Source organism: Lichenostomus cassidix, chromosome 4 (assembly GCF_008360975.1).
Source record: "Lichenostomus cassidix isolate B80296 chromosome 4, HeHo_3.0, whole genome shotgun sequence".
In the NCBI taxonomy this organism is placed as follows: Eukaryota; Metazoa; Chordata; class Aves; order Passeriformes; family Meliphagidae; genus Lichenostomus; species Lichenostomus cassidix.
The window spans coordinates 22450075-22466434 of record NC_139484.1 but is presented as its reverse complement, the minus strand read 5'-3'; the positions used below and the strand labels follow the sequence as shown (position 1 = coordinate 22466434).

Genomic DNA, 16360 nt, shown 5'->3' with positions numbered 1-16360 from the left:
TAGTTGAAGTTACTTCCTGTCTTTGCACCACTTGTTCCCACTGTCCTTCATTCAGCTCATGTGTTGAAGCACTCTGGAAACCAAATCAGTAGCCCCAGCTTTTCTTTTTGCTTCACCAAAATGAGCTTTTGTCTAAATAGTCTCAGGAACTGTTTAGATTCTTGAAAAGATTGATGATTTCTGTGATTTCTGTCTGTGTGACTACATCTTGGCTACTCTTTTCCCCAGTTTTTTCCCTTGTTTTTAGTAGCTTTTTCTTCCCCAGGTTCCCTGTGTCTCTTTTCTGTTCCTTATAGAATCCATCTAGTTTTGTTTATGTGCTCTCTTCTCTGAGTCCTAAAGACTATTTTGTACTCTTCTTTACTGAACTTGATCCTGGAGGCACATTCTTATGTGTTTGCCAGATGTTTTGTTTTTCAGTCCTACTTCTGGTTGTTTTCTTCCTCTTTCCTCTTTTTCCCCCCTCCATTTCCTTGTTTGGTTTTAACATCGCTGTCCTCAGCCTCCACCTAATTTGAGCTTGTGATCTTCTTGGAGTTGTCCTTTGTGCCACAAATACAGGCTGTTGCCAGATGTTGTCACTTCAGTTTTCAACCTCTAAAATCTGGATCATAGCCTGACACATTGAATAAAGCAGGTATGGTTTCTGCTTTTTCGCTTCTTTTCTCTCAGTTCTTAATAATCATTATCAGTCATCTATGAACTGCATTATTGTAACCCAAACAAAACTGATTTTTCTTGATCAGTCAATTCTCATCGTGTCACTGTTATTGGGGGATATTTTCATGTAAATGCGTTCTTGTTTTCCTGTGTTCAAGAGGCTGAGCAGTTGTGATGCCATCTATTTCTACCTTCACAGTTTACCTTTTTAGATTCATGGTTAATGCCACCTTCTTCTTTTGATGTTTACATATAGAGTCTGCTGTAGCTACCTTGGCTTATCTAGTTTTATCTTCTGGAGTGTCAACTCTTGATGATGCAGCTTGTTTTGGAACAATCCTGCTAGCTTAGTAACTCTGCAGGTCATAGCAAGACAAACTCTGCTTGGAATAAAAAACAGTACAAGAAAAAGGTCTCATTTTCTAAAGAGTCTTGGAAGACATTTTCAGTGGCAGATATGGTAAATCTTGGTTCACTCTAAAATTTTGACACAACTTTTCTCTGATAAGAGATACTTTTGCTGTCAGAAAACATTAAAACATTATTAGAAGTTCCTTCCTAAAATTGTTCTTATTTCTCAAACACAGTCCTTAGCTGCAGATGTTTTAAGTGATCGGTTAATAATGTCATTTAAATTCAGACTCTGAATCCATCCATCAGTTACTTTGCATGGTTATCTTTATTCTGTTGAAGATTTCTAAGTGTGATTGAGTACTCTTCTGTTACTGCCTTAAGCAAAGATTAAGATGGTGTATCATAAAAGCATTATCTGTTATGCGATTGGGATGTCTGTGTTAAGAGGAGAAACTCCAAACAAATCGTTGAGCTCAGATCAAAACTTCGGTGCCATGCCTTGATGTGTACTCCAGAATGTCAGAAATGGGAGCTGCATGTATTTGGCTGGAATCAGTGTGTGTGTGTGCACAAAATGCAGTTCTGGAAGAAGCTTTGTTTTTGCTGAGTGCAGAGATGTAGAATGAAGAAGGTAAATCTGCTTCCCAGAGGTATCCAAATGGCCAGCAGCAGACAGCGACTTTCCAGGAGCTCTTTTGAGGCTTTCTTGCTTAGCCATGGGGTTGGGTTTTTTCCTTTCATCAGAGGTATCTCAAGTTGTGTGTGGAATGCAGTTTAATTTCCTTTTAATTTTTTTATTTTGAGGATTATTAATCAATAAGTTCAGCAGAGCTTAAGCATTTTTAAGTGCTTTTATAGATAAAGCGTGTCTCAAATGTGCTGTAGATAAAACCGTCTTGCTAGTTTGGTAATGAGGGGGTTTACAGACCATTTCTTTTTCTTCATTGTTCAGGGGAGGCTTATGAAATGACGAATCACATTGTAATGAAAAGCTAAATTGGTGCATAATTAACAAAAGCTTGGCCCTGTGGAAGAGTACTCAAAAGGCTCCTTTCAGAGTTCAGTGAGTTTGTGGAAGGACTGCCTTACCAACATGGTAGTAACACTTGTGCAGTATGTGAGAAAAGTGGATGAAATGATGAAGAGGCTGGTTTTGAATAAGTGGTACATTGTTTACATTATCTTGAAAGTGCCTTGCTTTACCTTATTAAAAGGATGATTTACTGGTAAAATGTGTAATGTCCTGTTCCTGTTTTTTACTACCACATGTAGTCAAAGAGTATAAAAATATCCAATGGAGATGCTTATTCTACATAGTGCAAACTTGGTTATGGGGCAACTAATTAAAATGCACTTGACCTCAGTTAACCTTTTACTGTAACTTTGAGCTTTCTGCATTTCCTGGGAACTGCTGACAAATCTGAGCAAGCTCAGATAGGTAACAGGGCCACTAGTTTTTCCTTTTCCCTTGGTCTGGGTGAAAGATCTTGGAACAATTTGTGATGCCAAGATGCTAATCTGCATTCTGGTCTAGATAATCTCGCTTATGTTATATCAGTGAGCATGCAAGCCTCAAGGCCCTCTTCCCTTCTTACAGCCTTGTGGAAGTTAGAGGCTCTTGGATGAACTGGGAGCTGATGCAGACAACTGCAAAAGGAGGTCTTGTGAAATATTTAAGGAAACATGGATTGCCTGTACTAGGAATATTGTGTAGTCTGTAATCCAAATGAGGGGTGTTTATCTTGGTCTACAGAAAACAGTTGTCTGCCTGTAATGTCTAGTCTCCCATTATCTAGCTTTAATGATAATGGTGGTTGAAATTTCTAGTATGAGAAATACTTATGCCTTTGGTGAAAACTATTTTTATTTTGAGGAAACTGAGTGTTCAATTTCAATGTTGTATTTCTGGCTCCATTTCATCATGACTTTGCAATGCAAGTAGACAGGAAAAATATTTTTGGCTGTTTTGTGATGTGCCAGAGCAACTGATACTAAGGGACATAAGAAGTCAAACTTAGACAAAGGTTATTCTTTCTTCTGCCTTTTAAGTTTTCTTCCGTGACTTAGGGGTTCCAAGGTAAGTTGGCACCACAATTACCTTGCATCCCGGTTGGCTGTAATAATGGATTTCAGTGGATGTCCCTGGACTTGAGAATGACCTCAGCCAAGTGTGTGAGCAGCTCAGCTGTGATAGGATTAACTGGATCACCCAGAGAAAGGAGACAGGGGTGAAACAGCTGTTGAGTGCAAATCAGTTGTACTGTTGTAGAACACATCCTCCTTCTGAGAGGCCGGTATAACCTGTTGAACTTAAGTTTTGATAGAAAAATACTGTCATCTTTTATGCTCATCAGGGACACTCCTGAAGGCTACATAAATATCTATGAGGGAGAAAAATGTAAACAAGCAGAGACTGTTCAGGTGTTGAACAGTCTATTCTGTTTCTTCAGCACTAACACAAGTGTTGATGCCATAATTTGGAGTGCACGCTTTGTTTGATAATGAATATCGTGTGTTTATTGTGACCATTTTAGTGCCAGTTTTACATTGAAAGTATGGATAAAGACTCCTTTTTGTGTGCAGTCTTGAATGAAGAGTAAATTACTGCAGCAACTAGCTATCCATTTTGAGATAAAGTGTTCTACAGCTTAGTGCAATACCATAGCGTTAACACATTTCTCCCTGTTATATGTGATCTAATACACTATTTAATAACAAAATCAATGCTTAATCATGAAGAATAAGTTACTAGAATTAAGTGGTGATTTGTAAAAAAAATCCCCTGCTGTTATGTTCAGAGGGATCTCAAAAGAAGAGAGTAAGTCCTTGGGATATCAGCAACATGGAAAGCTTCCTGGTGTTGTCAGTTTATTAACAGGGCAATTCTAACTCCTAGTCCCTTTAAAAGATTTTAAATTAGTCTATTTAGGTCCAGTAGATAGTAAAGGAGTTGATCTTAAAAATGGAAGTCCTGTTGGAGAATTTGGTCTGGTATCTGATCTTTACCCCATTAAGTACAATCTCAGTCTTTTGGGGCTCTGTGGGATTTTCGTCTTGCAAGAAAACTTACAAATCTATTTTTCCCCTCCATTCATCAGATTTTATCTCCCTGAATGAAGTCTGAATTCCAGCTGTGAATATATCTTAGAGCATGCACTGTGCAAACCTGTTCAGTGATGAATGCTGCAGCATTAAAAGAAAAATTTGTAATCTCCATAGGAATACTTCTTTAGAAAGGAACATGGTGGTTTGTAGTGATTCTTGTAAACAGAATTATTTTAATGCATCCATTTTTCTCTTGGTTTAGGTGTTTGGAAATGCTCCTCCAAGTACAATGATAGAGAAATTTTCTGACCTCCTGCAGTTTACTACTCAAGTGTCACGATTGATGGTGACTGAAATTCGACGGAGAGCATCGAATAAGTCCACAGGTATTGCATGGGGCACAAGGGTGGGCTTTTTCACATCTGTGCATCATGGTTTTCAGATCAGTCAGAATACTATGAGCTGCCATTCACAGCAATTGTGCAAGCTCAGAAATTGAATTCTTAGCAAGGAAAATGTGTTGTCTTTTGTTTCTTTGGACCGAGAGAGAGGAGGAGGAAGAGGTTAGAGGTTTCCTCCCTGGATTATGGAGAGAGCTGACTTCCACAAACTTGACAACAGAAAGAGAGGAGTGAGCTCAGTTGCATGACCTGCTAGGAGAAGGAGGCCAAGAACATGCATGTGGACAGCTGCTGTATCTTGCCTGAGGTGCCTGTTGGTGGTGTGTTGTCACTTGGATATGTTACCATTCCAAAACTATGCATTTTAAATTAGCTGCTGGCTTGGAAGCTAATAAGATGTGAAAGTACAGCAAGTCCCACATTAAGACCAACATTGCCAGCCCTAGAAGAATGTCAGTGGACTCCTCTTCTCTGATTATTAAATGTCAGGGTGAGATTTGGTTCTGTTGACCCCTGAATGTGTCATAACCTGATCTCATATTGGCAGTTGCATAACTGAGGACAATGCACCAACAGGGCATGTTTCATTAGCTTTCCTCTTAGGCTTCCTTTTCTGAAGAGGAGTGCTTCCAAGAAGTATCAAGTCTTTGCCGACTAGATAATTTTAAGATCAGTGCTGTGTTCTCAGTTTGGATTTGGTGGTAAATGAGGACTGGAAAAGGCTGTGAAAATTATTATGCAGGAAGTCAGGAGTCACAAACTGTGCCAATTACAATATATTTCCATTTTAAGTAGAGTGACTAACAGTGAAACAGTGAAACATTCCAGATGGCTAAACAGATATCATAGACAAAACCTGTTCTCTATGGGTAAACAGGCGCAAAGCGTCTTTTCTTTGGATATTTAGGGGAAATAAATGTCCAACAGCCGTGCTGGCAGAACGGTGGTGTTTGCTTGACCTTTTTTTCCTGGGGAACATCTGTTATGCCTGCTACTCAGTTGGATTCTGCTGGGAATAACCATTTTTGTGTGTTTATTACTTCAGCCATACCTCTGCTTGTTGCTCCAAGATATGCAGTTCTTAAAACCTCACAAGTCAGAGGTAGATTTTTGTTGATGGTGGTTTGGGGTTTTTTTTGTGTTTTCCACCCCACCTGAAACTTGACCACAGTGACAAAAAAGAGTGTTTGGTGCTCTTCTACGCTTTAATGTAATCAGTACCAATGTTTCTGTTAAAACAGAAAGAAATAATTTTTTTCTGTGATCAAGATTGCTGTTACTGTGGTCAGTAAACCCCTTTTAGACCTCAAGAAAGCTTGATGGGTTCATGTTTTGCAATTTCATTGTGACTCTTGGTGGGACCAATGAGTTGCAGTTTGCTGTCCAGAAATAACCAATTAACAAGCTCTTAATACTCAGTTTGTAGACTTCTGTGTTAACCTGATTAGAGTTAGATACACACTTCATGTAATACTGATTAAAAAATAGAAACTATTGGCTTTTTAGAATATTTTTTATGTTAAAGACATAATATTGTCTGTGGATTGTGAAGATTCTTGCATAATTTTTCGTTTTTAAACTTGCATTCTTTTTGTGTCTCAAACAAAAAGATATATCTTAATAGCTGTTGACAGGTAATTATATCTGCTAGCGTGTTTTTAAAAGTAAAAAACTTCAGTAACAACAACATGCAGGAAATGTCTCTGGTAATAGACAAGTGCAAATTCCTGATGGTGTGAAGTGCTCCATTTAAGTCAACAAAATTGCTGAGCCTGTTTTAGAGACAAGCTTTCCATACAAACATAATCAAAAGTCGACTTTTCGATAGTTAATGACAGGGAAGAAATTTTGCAAGAATTGATTTCTATAAATGTGTTGGCAGTATTTCACAGTGGGGAATATGGGATGGTTAAATCTTGCCTGTCAGTATGTTGTGGTTGGTTTTTTTTTTGCTTTTTCTTTTTTTTTTTCCTACTCTATCTGATACTGGAACACAGGGCAATTATTTTCATCAGGCCTTTGAATATTTATGCTAATAGCTATGTGAGTAATGCCTGCCACGGTGGAGGCATATCTCAGTTATTCTTGGCAGACTGTAGTAGTTTTCTCAGAACAGTGTTTTGTGATTCAGTAGTAACTGTGCCAGCACCCTGTCTTAAGCAGCCTCTGAACATTGCCATTGTAGTTGTGTGTTCAGCTGCAGTTTCAACTGCCTTATTTCTTTGGTAGGGATATAATCTTGGAGTAAGAAAAATGAAGCATTTAAATCTGAGTTAAATTATCTTGCAGGTTTCAGCCTGTGCTGTACAGCAGTAATGATTTTCAGGTGCCAGCAATAACTATTTTTGAGGGTTAGTGAATAGTTTCACTTGCCATGGGATATCTAGTCTGTTTTAGAAGATCGGGGGTCATGGGTGAGATAGCTCTATATACTTGAGATTAACTGCCACATTTTCCACAAATAAGTCCAATTTTGTTTCTGAATTGATCAAGAAGTTGTGGTAGTACTATGTAAAACAGATATTCAAATGTCTGTTCCTAGTGTAGTCTCAGTTCTGAAATGAACCTTTCTTTTGGGAGCGAGTGCATCTGGCTCAGCTGAAAAACACTTCTGGAAAAAAGGACAGGGACAGCTGGAATCTTGGTAGAATCAATGTGGCTACTAATGGCTACTTTGGCTGCAGGAGAAGCAACACTTTAATTTAACGTAATTCTCTCAAGACATACCATGGAGCAGTTGGTTGTGTGATTTGGCAGGTATTTTAACAACATGTCTTTAAAGCTGCTGGGGAAAGAATCAGAGAATATTCCGAGTTGGAAGGGACCCACAAGGATCATCGATTCCAGCTCTTAATAGAATGGCTCATACATGGACTGATAGCACCAACTTGGGTATTATTAGCACCAGGCTCTAACCAACACCTCTCTTTCACTCATAACAGCTTCTCGTATTTCATCAGTTGAGGGTGTGCAAACCTCTGATCTGGTACCTTGTAGTGGTTATTCCATATTTACTAAAATGTGTTTCTAACTCAGTCCTACTTTGTCTGCATCTTGAGCACACCAAATGACAGCCAGTCAACTCCCATTGCATAACATTTATCCCATGCATAACATTTATCCCAGGGAGATTCAGAGTGAATCCCTAAGTGATGGGCAGTCCTGCAACCTGGAAAGTCATACCCTAGTCAGAATATTAATAAGTGGTTGTGAGAACAGATGAAACTGTGAAGAAGGGTAGAAAATTGAACAATGAGAAAGCAAAGTGGTACATCACAGAGCTGGAACTTTTCAGCCTTCTTTCAAGATCAGCTTCAAAAGTTTGGTTCTTTGGGGTTCTTAATGATTTTTTTAATGTGCTATTCTGTGTACATCACTGTTTTGTGCACCTTTTAAGTTCAATTTAATTGTCTATGTTAATTTCAGTCAATTTTTCCTTTCATATTTACGACATTTTCTGTATGTGTTTGTTTTAGTGTTTACTATTTAATGCTAAATTTGTTTTTACTATGCTACTGGACTGGTCAGCTAATCCTTCCTACCTCTGGAAACAAGACTTTCAGTTATTGTTTATACCCTCTGAACTCTGAATAGTGTAGAAACCCCTTTTTTCATAGGGTTTTTTTGTGGGGGGGGTGGTTTGTTTTCAGTTTGGGTTTTTTCACCCTTCTTTTTAGGGTTTTTTTTTCTTTTTTTTTTTGTTGGGTTTTTTTTTTAGGGTTTTATTTTTTAGAGATTTTTTAAAGTTTTTTTAGTGTTTTGATTTTTTAAATTTTTTAATTTGTGGTTTTTTGGGAGGGTTGTTCTATCCCCTGTTTTTTTTCTTTTCCTCTTAATTTCATGGATTTACTCAAACTGTTTCACCACTGAAAATGCTTTGAAACTCTAGGCATTTCTGTAACAGAACGACTGAAAGACTATCATTATCTCATGTTCAAACCATTTTGGGAGATCAAACTGATAAACATTCGTCATCACAGTTTTTACCCATTGCAGAATACCACATCAGGGGTTTGTGTTTGGCCTCTGACAATGCCTACCTTTATTCTTCCTAAAGTTCCATTGGTCTGCAAACTCTGTTTTTATTGTTCGTTTTTTTTGTGCTTTATCACATCGGCAGAACTAATTTTATGTTTGTCCTAAATCCACAAAAGTTAGTATAATTTGTTTAGTGCATCTTGCATTTGGGGGAATTACAGATGATAGTTGAAGGAATCTTATCTTCTACTACTAAGCTGCCTTTCGGGCTCCTCGCATAATGAAGTCCGAAGTTTTCCTGATGGTGAGGACCTTTGTCAATAAAATAAGTGCACTTAGGGGTTGCTTTCAGACTTTTTTTGGTATGTTAACTTTTCTTCCACTGAGAAGATCCTCTGTTAGAAATTATTTCACATGCTGTGATTATATATCTTGGTTTTTTAATTTCATATGTATGTTTTTCCTATTCTGTGGGTGATGTGGCTTTATGATGTAATTCTGGTTTGTGTTTATTGAAATTAATTTGAAAGGGAAAAAGAAGTGTCCTGTTAGCTACTATTCATCAGGAGTCAGTTCTGATCAACAACTGCTGCACCTTACTACTTTTGGATAACTTTCTGTTTACTTCTGATGCCTTCTACCAGACCTTATGCAAGGCAAGTGTAATACAGTATAGAGCCTTTCCAAGAGATCCTAGAAAGCCTGTTCTTTTATCATCTGAGTTAGTGAGGCTAAATGCTGGCACAGTTGAGTTGTTGTATCTTTGGATGAGCAGCCCTCCATTTCTGCCACTTCATATCTGCCACTTGTGATGACAGCCCAACACTGCTCCTGGTGAGGGAAGGCAGGCTTTGTGCCATCACGTTTCTATTTGGTTTGATATTTCTCTCTTACTATCTAGGTAGTTGGAATTATTTGTACTATGTAACTCTGATTGTGTTTGCAGGCACTCCCTGCAAGTATTAGTAGAGATGTCTAGAAGGCTCAGAGAAGGGATCCCTGACTTAAGCTTCACTACCCCTCAACACACCCACCCATACCCTTTCCTGCACCTCCCCTCCCACCTGTGGTACGTGCACAGATATTTTTTTCTAATCTTCCACTCTAGAACAAGAATAAGCTGTGCAAAAGTCTGATAACACTATTATATGCTGTTTGTGGTTCTAGACCGTCTAACTTAAAAGTTTCATGTACTGAATTTGCCCTTAGTGCTGTTGCTATAAGCAGCAACATTGCTTGTAGTGCTTGTAGCACTGATTTTTGCTACCCATTTGAATGAGTCTGATCCCACTGTTTGCTACTTGCTGATTTTCTGAAATCCAGCATGCAATGCACCTCTTACACATGAAAAAAAATTGAGTATTTCATTCTACCAAGCCTCTGTCTCTATATATATGAGCATGAATCTGTGCCAAAATATCCGATTCCTGTGTATTAACCATGTAGCCACATAATTGTGGTCATACTTATGTATGCACAGTTGTCACAAGTATGATTACATATTATTTTATAGGTTTTTCTCCTTGCATTTTTGCTGTTTTTACTTGCTAGCATATCCCAATCCTGGATGGGCTTTCTTCTGCACCAGAAGTTGAAAGGTTAAGAGCATCTGAGTGGGGCACTTAGAGGATGTTATATTAAATAATGACTTGGGCACTTCAAAATCAGGGGAAAGGTACAAGAAATAAATTAAGACTAGTGCTGATGATAGAAGTTAATCTTAAATGATAGGACTATCAAATTTTCTCAGAGCAGATGACAAGAGAACGTCTTCCAGCACTTAAAATGCTGTCTCTGTTTTAGGTGGTGCTTAATTAAGAGTGGCAGTTTTGAAACTGCTATTTATAATGTTCGACTGCTATACCAGGATGCCAGCAGCATAACAACTTTTTCAGAAGCATGGGCTTAACCCCTGAGTCTCACATTCAAAGATGACTAAATGAGCCCATGTTCCACATGTGGCCTTGGAGACTGTGCCCAAAGGAGGCTGCTGTGCACACCCAATTTGGGACCAGTCTTGCAGCCAAAGACTGATAGCTCAGCTCCATCTGTGGTGGGATAGAAAGAGAGCAGAGCTACAAAATCACACCTCATGCTGGGCTGGTGGGGCACTGTCATTGTAGCAGCAGTGCATGCTTTAGACATGCTTGGCTCTCAGAATTGAAGAAAAATGGCTTTTGTCAGGACTTCTGGCATTTTGTCTGTGCATTTTAGTGTAGGAAATGCAATTGTGTCATGGCTGTTGTGCATTCTAAGCTGGCCTGTTCATATACCCAAGCACCTGACCAGTGTTTTGCACTGAGAGTTTTGGAAGACAAAGTGCCCACTAGGTATTTCGGGTCAGCATGCTGGGAAATTGGTACTTGTCTGTGTTTGTGTGAGTTTTTTAAATTGCCTTACCTTTCACCTTGGTATCTCAAGCTTTGTTTTTTCTCAGTCTCATGCGGGGAAGTGGTAGGGGCCTCTCATTACTTTAGTACCAGAATTGGAAAAGCCAGTGGTTTGTACAAAAGTCTGTTATGGGAATAAGTCTGCAAGACAAAAACATGCCATTGCACAAACAAACCAGATCCGCACAACGCACAGTGTGGTGCTTCAGAAAATTATCTTCTCAGTGTAGTCGATGCTACAAGTTTGAGTACTTCGCCATATGAAATGTGCTGTCTCTCAAATAAAGTCCTTCCTAGGTATGTGGTGGGGAATCTTAAGAGGAGATGAAGCAAACAAGCCAATATTAAAACTGGATTTTTCTTCAGTTGCAGATTTATTTCTCCATTAGTAATTCCTTTGTAATTTCTTTTTAATGTGATATTATTCACTTTCCGTTTGTCCTAGTTGACACTAAAAGCACCAGAGATGATTGATACGCAGTTATTAATGAAAAATTGGTTTAGATTTCTCTTAAAGGTAATGGGCAGACATTACAACTGGCATTATGGACTTCTTACATAAGTGTGTATTCAGGCAGCAGCGAAATAGGATTGCATTTTCTCTTGATTTATTTATTGAGGCTGATAACTTGTTTACTAGGCTGAGTATTTGTCTTTGGCTCTGACTGATATGAAATAGCATCCAGAAGTGGGTCTCAGTCATAAGAATTATCCATAAGCTGTTACCATTTTCATTCTCAAAAAAAGTGGATGGGGATATGGTAATTGCAGATCTTAGTATTAATGTTACTTTTTGCCCTGTTTTTTATTCCTTTTGTCTTTCAGCACCTCTCCTTCCCTACAGTCCTTTCCCATTACCCTCTATACTGTTGTTTCAGTGCAGTGCTTTTGTTCAGAAATTTCAGCTATTTCCACGGAGGCCACTAAGTGATGGTGACTTCATATCTTTGGAAAAAGTATATTGAGTTTGATAAATACTCAATAAAATACTCAAACAAAAGTCACTACAGGTTACTGAAATCTGTCTGCTGGTCAAAGGTTGATGCATGACCAAAGAATATGCTTTTTGCAGTGTCAAAGTGTTTTGCTTTTTGCTTGCCAGTGTCAAAGCCAAGTGTGAATGTAAGACTGGAATGTGTGTCTGGAAAGTGCAGGCCTAAGCCTAGTCCTTTTTTCAAGTAGTGCTGCAAAGGTGAATTTATGCTTAGTGCTTGGGGCTGCTGAGAGGATGTGTTCCCTTCTGCAGACTACCAGACTGAATTCTTACTGGTTTTTTTTTCTTTTTACTGCCCCCTACAGAGGCTGCAAGTCGTGCCATAGTCCAGTTTCTAGAGGTCAATCAAAGTGAAGAAGCGAGTAGGGGTTGGATGCTGCTCACCACAATCAATTTACTAGCTTCATCAGGACAGGTTAGTCTGAAACAGCAAAGCTAAAAATAAATTATGGGGTTGAAGAGACAAAAGCAATAATAAAATGAACGGCATGAACACTCACCAAAAGATGTAACGATATTCTGCTTTTCTGTGTCAAGATCCTCTTTCTCTTATACTGCCACAGGACTTCTGCTTTAGCTCCTTGTGGTTTCAGTTCCCCCAAAAAAAGAATCGTTTCGAGACTTTAATTTATAACATTCTTTTGAATTATGCATGCAACTTTTATTGCTGCCCAAAGGCTTCTCTTGCATGCTGCTGCTTAGTGCCCCATGGGATGCATGGCACATAGTGCACCTAAATAGTTCAGACTTTGAACTCTGGACGCCTCACTGGAGGAGGGCTGCAGCAGTTGCAAAAAGCAAGGCCAGCAGCAGTGATGAGTGGGTGGCAGTGAATCATTGCTGCCTGTGCTTCTGCTGCTGCCCTCCATCAGAGAGCCATCTCTGGCAGTATACTGGGCAGCTGTGTGGTTTATTATTTCTGCTCTAATCTGCCTTTGTAATTCAGCACATCATCTTACCTGTGTCTGAATGTCACCAGCCTCCACTCCAATTTTCTTTTCTTCCCACTGATGCTTTCATATTTCCTACTACCTTGCTTCTTACGGCTGCTTACACCTTCTTGCCAAGCAAGAGCATAAATTGAATAGTTCTCCTCCCACTCCCATTTCTACTGCTACAAAGAATTGATAGCTGATGAGTACTTGGCTGAAGGTCTTGTAATTAACTTGTTAACTTCTGTTGGCAGAGACTGACAGGTTTTGTTTCTGTCCTGTGCAGTGACTGCTCTGAACTTATGGCTATGAGATGCTGTTGTCATGTAAATAAATCATCCTATTTTTAAAATTACTGTTTGGGTAGGCCCTCAAGAATAGATGGTGAATCTGTACTGCTCTGTGGAGACCTCACAAAAGGTGTGAGAAAGGAAAACCAGCATTTCAATCACTTGCATTATTACTGATGTTTTGAATATATAATATAATGAACTGGTATTTTTTGCTGTGTTTTCTTCTTCCTCAGAAAACTGTGGACTGCATGACTACAATGTCAGTGCCTTCCACACTTGTTAAATGTCTATATCTGTTTTTTGACCTTCCACACGTGCCTGAGGTAGTTGGAGGAGCACAGAATGAACTACCTCTCGCAGAGCGCCGAGCGCTACTACAGAAAGTCTTTGTACAGGTAAGAAAGGTAAAAAGGTTCATGGAATTTGCAAGAGGAATGTAAATACTTTATGTGAGCAAAGTCTAGAAACTTTCCACTTGAGCCAGGTTTTACTTGTCCTTGATTCTTCAAAAACTGATGGCTAAGAGAGAGGTGGATTTTCCTGCAAGCACAGTTGAGGTTAAATTCCCACTCCTCCTGTAGTTTTTGTCTTTGGCAAATACCTCCTCCATCAGAAATGCATGTAGCTCTTCTGCACAGATACTTAAAGGGAGCAACATGTGGACTACTGTTCTGTTTTTGTCTAACTGGTCCTAGTATTTGGTATCTTTGGCTATTACTGATTGAACTAGACATAGTAAAAAAACATTATTATAGGTAATAAAGTGATGCTCTCAAATTAACTGACTGGAATGGGTGAGGTTTCAGACCTTCCCCTCCAGTTGCAGACAGCCTTCGTCTAGTTTTCTCAGAGGGAGCCTGAGTTTTTCCTGCACAAGATGCAAAATGGAGATCAGATGTCCTTAAAACACGCAGATAGGGGAATGCAACATAGTAGCTTCTCTTGTGTGCCTTTTGTCTTGATTATGGTAATAAGGAAATTCAGATCCACCTGCCAGTTATTCAGCTAAGTCTGCAGTTTTGCTGTAGCCTTTCCTGATAAACTTAATTTGATCAAGATATCATGGATGCTCCTCTGCCAACAGCCCATCAATAGCCTTCTTCCTGCATTAGGAAGGGATACAGCAGTTTGCCTCACAGAGCTTCTGCCCCACTGCAGAATTTAGACCTGTAAATGAGGCAACTGGCAGATTCTCCAGGAATGGAATATCCTGGTATCCGTGCAAATATGCTGTGTCAGCCTAAAAGATTTAAACTCTGCTTCCAGTCTTCTGGTGAACATTTTAAACTGAACTGGGACTTGAAATAACCATGTATCAAATAACCTTGTCTTGTTTCAAGTACAGAAACACACAAAGGGAAAACAGCACCTTACCTTTTTTAACGTGTTTGCTAAATGGAAGAGTGTTTTGCCTTTTATCAAATCAAGGCAAAAATTGCAATGATAAGGGTATTAATGCTGGTTGTTTAATAACTTCCTATTTCAGATCCTAGTAAAATTGTGCAGTTTTGTGTCCCCGGCGGAAGAACTGGCTCAGAAGGATGATCTTCAGCTTCTCTTCAGTGCAATAACCTCATGGTGCCCTCCCTATAATCTGCCTTGGAGGAAGAGTGCAGGAGAAGTACTAATGACCATATCTCGTCATGGCCTTAGTGTCAATGTAGTGAAATACATTCATGGTATGTGTCTTTCTTCAGTATTATTTATTGGGATTTTTTCCTGCTCTTTTTCTTTCATAGTTTTCTTATTTGGGAAATAGGCATGAAAATAATAGGGACGCTACCAAGCTTTTGGTTTGGACATGCGTGTGTTTACATACAGGTAGAATTTCAAAGCCCTGGTGTAGTGAGAGAGGTGATTTTAGCTGAGTCCGTCTCATTCACATTTCAATTTAACCTGGAAGGATAGAGTTTACCCTCATGTTTTGGTGCAGAGTTCATGATGAAGAAAAGGAAATACTTTCAGTAACTTCAATAACTGCCTAGATTGAAAAATACTTGCTGTGAAGAGGCATTAATCTTAACAGCCAGCTGTCTTCCTCCCCTGTGGTCCAGCCCAGCTTCCCCAAGCCAAGGATATTGTTCTTATGGCCTGGCCCATTGGAGGCTCTTTGCTTGGCTGAGAACCACACCTGTGCTGGATGGCCCCTGTGTTTTCCCTGTTCTCTCACTGACTGGACTGCTAACACTTCAGCCAGCCTGCATTTCTTCTGCTAGGCCCTTGCCTTACAGATTGTGGGTTTCGTGCATCCTGAAGGCCAAAGGAAAATCATCTCATCAGCTTAATCCAGGCTACAAGTCACCAAATGAATGAAGCATCCAGAATCATTCCAGTTTGTCTCCTGTCCATTCTGTAAGACAAATAGATCGTGGCTGTTGCTGGCATGGAAACTGCAGTGTACAGTGACATTTCTGTAGCTGGTTACAGATTTTGGTGGCTAATAAAAGTAGTAATTTACTCATGATCTATCTTAGCAAGGAGCTGGTAAAGTGGCAGCTGCCAAGCTGGTTCACAACAACTTGCAGATGAAAACCAGTGCTGGAGAGGATATTAGCTGCCTGGAAGCAGCTTTGCATACAAATTATTCTTTTTGCATTAATTGAAAACTGTATGGGTGTTTAGGTATGTAGGGCTTGAAGTAAGAAATCTGGTAAAATATGTTTCTAATATTACATTTAAGGCTTTTAGACTGTAGGACCACATAGGAAGCATTTGTAGTTTATAAACTGGACTGACTGTTGGAGTGAACTAACATCCTTATACATTTTAGCAATGTACACCTACTGGGGAAAAAAACCCCCCACAATTTGCTCACGCCCTGGGAAGCAAATAGTTACAAGGCTCCACAGAACCATTTTGATGGTTTATTAAATACATCATCCTGCTCCCACGTATTTCACAGCACTTCTCAGTACTTCTCAACCTGTGTTTTTTCTTATGCTAGCAGTGTGTTTCCTATTCCAATCAAAAAGATATAAATGTACAGTATCACTTGAAAGCGCAGTACAGTCACCATTTAAGTATTTTCGGATGGGGCTTTAAAGGTGATAGGCTTTTTGCCTGCCTCTGTAACAGCCTTCTGTGGGCTTTTAATGAGTGTGGAAAGTGTATCTATATGTGTGAAGATGTTATAAAGTGCAACAAAGAAAATAACTTGAGTTTTGACTGTCATTTGGTATAGTGCAGCTGCTACCATTGTTGCTTCTCTGTGGATCAAGCCCACAGGGGAGTGAAACTGGCATGTGAAAAAAGCCATTTTCTTTAAAGTAACAGGTTCTTTAAAAAGTGAAGTGAAGTCTTAAAAAGAAAACCA

At 39.2% G+C, this 16360-nt stretch overlaps 1 protein-coding gene across 10 annotated transcripts in view; it reads left to right on the top strand.

The window, feature by feature from the left end:
* WDFY3 (WD repeat and FYVE domain containing 3) overlaps positions 1-16360 on the top strand; it is a 152190-nt gene that overhangs the window by 54042 nt on the left and 81788 nt on the right. For all 10 annotated transcript variants that reach the window (XM_085058239.1, XM_085058240.1, XM_085058245.1 and 7 more), the window contains 4 exons: positions 4322-4445; positions 12128-12237; positions 13281-13442; positions 14534-14726. In XM_085058239.1, the coding sequence (XP_084914365.1) occupies positions 4322-4445; positions 12128-12237; positions 13281-13442; positions 14534-14726 (589 nt within the window). The remainder of the gene's footprint in view (positions 1-4321; positions 4446-12127; positions 12238-13280; positions 13443-14533; positions 14727-16360) is intronic.